Genomic DNA, 7161 nt, shown 5'->3' with positions numbered 1-7161 from the left:
CAACTTCTTGTTGCCTCTAGCTCTGAATGCTTGAACGAAAAGTAAAACTGACGCCGCAACTTGTTGTTGCTTTTGGTTCAGAGCTTGCACAGAAATGCAAGGCTTTACTTGCGCAGAAACGCAATGTTCGAGTGTTCACATCCACTATTGGGATAAGCAAATCTCTGCTTGCACAGAAATGCAAGGTTTTACTTGCGCAGAAACGCAAGGTTCGAGTGCTTGCATCCACTGTTGGGATAAGCAAACCTCTGCTTGCATAGAAATGCAAGATTTTACTTGCGCAGAAACGCGATGTAGTGGCCTTTTGAGGCTTAGTAATTAAAAATGCTTAAAAGGTAGAGATGATGCGCAATTTTTGTTGCTTTTGGCTTTGAATGTTTAAGCAAAAAGTAATATTGCAGAAAAGGTAAACTTGTGGGTCGTCACCCAGCTTCTATTTTACGAAATTGAACCTCTTAGCCTCTCGGACTTTTCTCTCGGACTTTTCTGATTCATGAACGAAAGTAATCATCCATGCAATGCGATGATTTGATGCATGCTTTGATGCATATGAATGAAATGCTTGGATATGCAAAGATATATCTCATAGTTGGTCATGTCATCAACCCTCCAAAAGAAAGTAGTTTTGATTGAAACTTAAGCACGCAAAAGAATAGTGCCCTGAATCACTTTAATCAATCTCCGAAGATTAAACTCCGAAGGTTGTGACTTGGTGCTCTGAAAACCATTATAGTGAAAGGCCAATGGCTGATGGAAGCTAATAGAGATGATTCCAATAGTTGATGAGAGCCAAAGGTCCGTAAGATATATCACTCGATGAAGACCAACGCGCCATTAAAACTAATATATCATGCCCCAATTCTTGACTTGGTTACGAGGTGAAAACCAATGTTCCCACAAAAAGATGCGAAGGTCTAGCATACAAGGGTTAACTTAAGTGGGTGGAGAGCTAGTTACAGTGGTGAGAACCTGCATGTTAGAGAGAAGAAATTTCAATATTAAGATGTAACTTGCATTATTTTTTTAAGGATGTCTCAATCGGAGGCCACATGCCTCATCCAACCATAATATAGTAACAATAAAATAAACAGATAAGTCGATGAAAGCTTGCTTATGATCAAGCTTTTGTGAAATTACTTTCCAAGCGTCATGCTCTAATCGATATCGCAACTCTTGGTTGCTTCGACTGTCAATTTGAACTTAGTCTCGTGGGGATAAAACATTTGCATTGAAAATGAGTTAGTGATATGTTGGCATAGGTTAGAGAACTAGGTAATTGTGCTAGATGAGTGTCATGGGATGAAACTTCTCTCTCATCTGATGAAACTCCCTCTATTAATTACCTTGTCAAGTCAGCATTTTTATTGATATGGCATTGAATTTAATGCCATGAAACTCTCATGAAACTCCACATTGAGACGGGCCTAAAGCGCACTTGACTTGTATTCGTCATCTTATATTTACTGTTCCTTCATTGTCCTAGTTTACTCCACTGAATTTGAAGATTGATTGTCTTGCATTAACCTGTTGTCTCCAAGGTTTTGAACTAAGCTGATGCACATATTCACCCATTGCCTTGGTTCAGACAAACGCAAATGGTGAAACTGAAACGCTGTTATATATCCTTTCAAAGAGTTATTTCCAATAATCTTATTTTCGGTGCTTGTAGTATTGAACCTCCAATGTCATGCATTTTGGTCCATTGAACTGATTTTAGCCTAAATTTGATAAATTGATTCGCGTCAATAATATAAGTAAATATGTAGTCATCAGGACTCGCAGAACACCACGTTCGAGAGAAATGCAAGAATTTTTTAGCACAAAGAGTTCTTCAGAAAATCAAGGATGATGGCGGAAGCAAAACACCTAGCTATCCTCATGGAACGTCACTGAGTTTTCCAGCGAGTTCTTTTTTGAGGTTGAAGCATGCATGTATTTCCTTTGTAAACAACTTTGTTTTGTCTATCGGACTTTTCTCTTATACAACAGGCAACTCTACCGCCGGTTCGTTTAAAAAAAACTCTTTTACCGTACACAATACTACTACTTAGTAGTATATAGTATATATAAGATCTAAATGTTCATGATTATACATGATTAAATGTTCATGATTATGCATGATTTAGTAATTATTACATGTGAAAAGTGATATTTCAAACGGAATGGCCTTTTAAACTTTATGCTAGTGTTAAAAATAAAATTTTAGTGATGTTATTTGTGTTCTTTTACCATGATACCCTTATACTACTTATACTACTCATGTATACTACCCATATCACAAATGAATGTTTAAGTAGTATATAATTACTTGACCGTCGGATGTTTGTATACTCGTCTTATACTACTCATGTATACTACCCATATCACAAGTAAATGTTTAAGTAGTATATAATTAATCTTGACCGTCGGATGTTTGTATACTAGTACTTTTTAACACTAGTAGAGCCTAGTATTGTGTACCGTAAAAGAGCTTTTAAAAAAATTGACTTACGTACAACGTCAAGACAAAAGCTAATTCCTTAAAGTTGAATTTCACACGCGCGTAAGTCCATGCGTGATGATACATGGATGCAAATCAGCAAATGGTACATATGATTTTGTTGTTGCTGCAATGGTACACATGCTTTGACTCTTACTAAAGTAGAAATTAAAAGAAACATAGACAAAATAAGAGATATAGGATCAGGTTGCCGGAGCAGGAGGAAGCACAGACGCGCATGCTCAACCGGAGCACTGGTACACCTTCTGGCAGCCGCGGCCGGTGTAGGCCCCGCCGGAGGCCGGGCAACTACGGAGGCAAGCTGCCCTGTTAGGATTGAGCGAGGACGGGCTGATATTGCTGAGGACACGGCGGCGCACTTCGAAGCCCATCGTCGACGTCGTCGTCGAGGGGGCCATCATCTGCAGCGCGGCGGCGTACGGCCCCGTGCCGGCGAGCCCAGCCTCCACGGTGCCGCCGGCGAGAGCAAGCGCAACGCCGAGCAGCGGAAGCAGGAAGACGACGCGCACCTTGCTGCCCATGCTCGCGCGTGTCGTCCTTGGCAATTGTAGCTACGCTCTGGTGGTTGTATAGGTAGTGCTATGCCCACGTAGACGAGCAGTTGATCGAACACAATTTATAAACGGAGGTTCTGATCTCCTGCTGAGCACAAAATCCTGACGTTTGGTGTTGGTTGGGGAGTATCGGTTTCCTAGGATGCAGACATGGATGCTTTTAATTTTTGCCATGTAACTTTTGACAGATGAGCGTACGTACAAACATCTGCCAACCAATTTTCACCGCCAATTCATGGAGAGGCGACTCACTTTTGGTCAAGTACTTTTAGAAAGAAAAACAACTACTACACTTTGCGGCAGTGAAGTTACATCTTAATAAGGGAAAGGAACACTGGAAAAGGAAGCAAAAAAGTATTGAAGAGAAGTCGATCTGGTCACAGTTATTATAAGTAACTATTAATATCATATTTATCTTTGACCGTCATACATGTTTATTTTTCAAATCAATAGCTAAAAATTACCAAATAGTTTTGCAAGGCAAGGCGCTGAAACTATTAGTTTTATCATGAAAAATAATTTCATAACATATACTCTTCCAATTATTTGAATATATTTTTTAGAAATTGGTTGAAATATTCACCTTTATATACCATATCGACGTTCTAAACTACTTACTCTCTTCAATCAGTAAAGATTTTTCTTAAGTTAAAATGTTTGTTTTTTTACCGAATTGAAGTCAGTAGGGATATCTCTAACATGCATATTCTTACTTTTTTAATTCAAATCCGTTTAATTTGATCTCAGAGGGAGTCGAATCCAAACTTACTAGTTACTAAATTAAGAATGCAGTTGATGATAAATCAAACGGTAAACTATGAGTGCACTACAAGAAATGTATTAATAGCTGAATGACATACATTCAGTCATAGATCATAGAAAAACCGTCACTAAGTGGGATCTGTGATGAAATCTTATTTTGCCGTGTACTTCGCATCGTAGGTTAACTTGTACTCATCATGAATTAAAGGATTTATTATAGTGGTGTCGGAAAACCCATCACTTGCATCACCTTGCGATCGTTTCCCTGTGCCGAGCGCCTCTGTAATAAAGATCACATGTAACTAGTAAACGTTGGTTGGCGCAGAAACCAAAACAGAAGACCAAGGAAGTGTTAGTTAGCAGTTGCACCAGTGACCGGTAACATTTGTGCCCAGGAAATTTCTTTGAAAAGGCTTTTGGTTCTTTACAGGCAGCACAGCGCATCCGGACGATCCATCTGTGGGGTTGTTTCCTATCACAGCCTCACAGTGCACGGGTGACGGGGCCAGTATCTCAATTAACGGCGCCGCACTACCTGTGACACAGGTGCCTTTTTCTGACACCTCCAACTTCAAAAGATCCAAAGCAAAGCTGGCCAGGCACCAGCTAACCGCCGACGTCGCCAGCCACGAGCGACAAAAATCACCTGACATCGTCCTCCAGCCGGCCTGTGGCAACGACGGTGTTGCTGCTAGCACGGTGATACACAGGCTCCTGTATAAAATGCGGAAGCTAGATAAGAGTTATAATTTTAAAGTCCATTAGTCTCAAATTAGAGATCTAAATTCAACATTCAGAAATCTAGATTCGACATTTTATGAAAAAATGAACTAATATTTAGAAATAACAGATTCAGCATTTTTCGAAAACACATCTCAACATTTTTAAAAAATTGCTATCTTCAACATTTCTCACAATCTAGTTCAACATTTTATGATAATAGATCCAACATTTGTTAAAACCTAAATCAACATTTTAGAAAAAAAATCGGTGGAGGCTTCTTCTCCAACGATGGCAGGGGTGCAGACATGGGCACGGGGCTGCGCGGGGAGGCGGGGAGCGGCGGCGGCACGCGGTCGAGCGGCGTGCTGTAGCGGCGCTTGGCCGAGCAGCTCGGGGACGCAGCTGGGCGGCGGAGCACGATGGAGGCGCGCGGGGCCAGCGTAGAGAAGAATGGTGGCGGTGCGCGGGAGGGCAGTGGAGGCGTTAGCTAGCAATGGCGGTAGGCTGCAGCGGCTCGCACTATAGATGTCCATTCGGGCGGCCCGGCCCGGTCCAGCCCAGGCCCGGCAAGGCCCGTTGATTTTCGTGCTGGGCCAGGCCCGGCACTACGACATCACCATGCCGTGCCGTGCCCGCCCACGGGCTGCGTTGGCAGCCCAAGCATGGGCCCAGAAGGCTACGGGCCGGCCCGAGGCATGGCGGGCCCTCGCGGCCTACTCCCTCCCTGTGCGCCACTCCCTCGAGGCTGGAGGGGAGGCGGAAGTTGGACCGTTGGAGAGGAAGGGGAGCGGATGGGGGGAGGGGAGGATGACATGGACTGGGAGGCTCGGTCGGCCGATCGCTCGGATAAGGTTGAGTGGGAGTTGGGAGCGGCGACTGTTGGGTCTGTTAGTTTTCGTGCCGGGCCGAGGCGCCGGCCCACACTCGGCACAAACCATCGGGCTGGGCCAGCCCGAGCTCGAAGAGTTACGGGCCGAGCTGTGTTTAGGATGGGCTAAAAAATCGAACTTTGTGCCAAGCTATCGGGTGCGGGCTGCATGTACATCTATAGCTCGCACGGGTGCTGCGGCGGCGGCAGAGAACAGGCAGGAAGGGACAAGGGAGCTAGGACTGCAAAGAGACGAATTCATCTGACGGTTGCAGCTACGCGCACGGATCTCCAACACTGGCTTCCGGGAGCTGTACAGGATCTCCGGATATGTAGGAGCTCCCGGCCAGCGGCGGCCCAGACGGCTCGCGGCCCACCCAGGCGCAGGAGGCGGCCTGGCTGGCTCCCACGCGGACCAGCTCCCACAGCAGCCCAGGCGAGCTGCGCTGGTGGGGGCCTGCAGCCCACGAGGGCGTTCCCACCGGCCTAGGCTGGAGGCCAGCGGCCCAGGCCAGGGCAACTGCTCAGCCGAGCAGCCCAGCTGCGGCCTGACCTGCCCAGCAAGCCTTCCCGGCTGGCAGCCCAATGGAGGTATATCTTTATGCCTTTTTAATCCATATAATTGCTAGCTAATCACAGTTAGGTTGTTTAGCAATTTTATCAGTACTTTCTCTAGCTAATCTTTGAATGCTTAGTCAAGTATCCATTTAATTAATCTTAGCATGATTAGTCAAGTTGAGGTTTAATAGTGGTTAAGTTTAATCTCTTGTGCAGTTCGTATATTGGGCTGAGGTTCATTCACCCCCACCTTAAGAGCTGACGTCCTCAGCAGTTCACTACATATATAGTACACTCATAGAAAAAATATTCGGAGCTCTTCGAGTCTGGTAAGTAATAATTTATTTACATTTGGTTCTAGTTTATATTCATACGTTAGCAATGGTGAATTTAGGGACAAATTCTTTTAAGGAGGGGATAATGTAACATCTAGAATGCGCAAAGGATAAAATACACTTTGTATGTCGGAATACGTAAAGTTGATGGCTAAGATCCGTCGCTCGGATGGTCAAACGGATGCTATGGTCGCGTAGAGCTCATCAAATGCATTTCATTTGATCACTCATATGTCTCGTTTGGAGTTCCAGTCATGGAGTTACGGATGGTTCAACATTCCACCCTTGACTGATGCATTAAACAGTAGCTACAGTACCCTACCAAGCTACGTTACCCGACCCCTATTATGTTGACCCCGAATAGGAGTCTGACCCTTTTTCCTATGTGATTTTATTTTTACTCCTGGCCGATCCCCTCCTAATCTAACCCCTAAATCACATGCGCCGTCATCCCCTTTGTTGTGCACCAAAGGAGACAGAGGAAGAACAAATGAAGAGAGGAGAGAGGGGAAGAGTAGGGGTGCGGCTAGTTATCACCGAAGGTGACAAATTCGCCACTTGTCGCCTGAAGAATGGAGCGCATGCACCTAGCCGGACAAAACAATGCGGAAAGAATAAAAGATTACGCATACATGCAAGCAAAGACAAGATTGATGACATCATCCACATACATGCAGTTTTAAAATTAAAAAAGTCATAAATTATAAACCGAGCATCCAAATTAAATTCCAATTGCACCAATGTTCTTCTTACGATAAGAGATTTAAAACAAGATCACACTCGACTATGTTTGGATAATTTTTATAAAAAATATTTTTTTAATATGAAATATTAAATTTGATTACAACAAACAAATACTTC

General features: G+C 44.0%; 1 protein-coding gene across 1 annotated transcript; it reads right to left on the bottom strand.

Moving 5' to 3' along the window:
• Positions 1–2499: 2499 nt before the first annotated feature.
• Positions 2500–3081, bottom strand: LOC101768454. The gene has a single exon (XM_004975262.2). It carries the CDS (start codon positions 3019–3021, stop codon positions 2722–2724), a length of 300 nt encoding a protein of 99 aa, XP_004975319.1. The 5' UTR covers positions 3022–3081; the 3' UTR covers positions 2500–2721.
• Between the last annotated feature and the right edge of the window lie 4080 nt (positions 3082–7161).

Source organism: Setaria italica, chromosome VII, assembly GCF_000263155.2.
Source record: "Setaria italica strain Yugu1 chromosome VII, Setaria_italica_v2.0, whole genome shotgun sequence".
Lineage (NCBI taxonomy): Eukaryota > Viridiplantae > Streptophyta > Magnoliopsida > Poales > Poaceae > Setaria > Setaria italica.
This window is presented reverse-complemented; position numbering and strand designations above follow the sequence as displayed.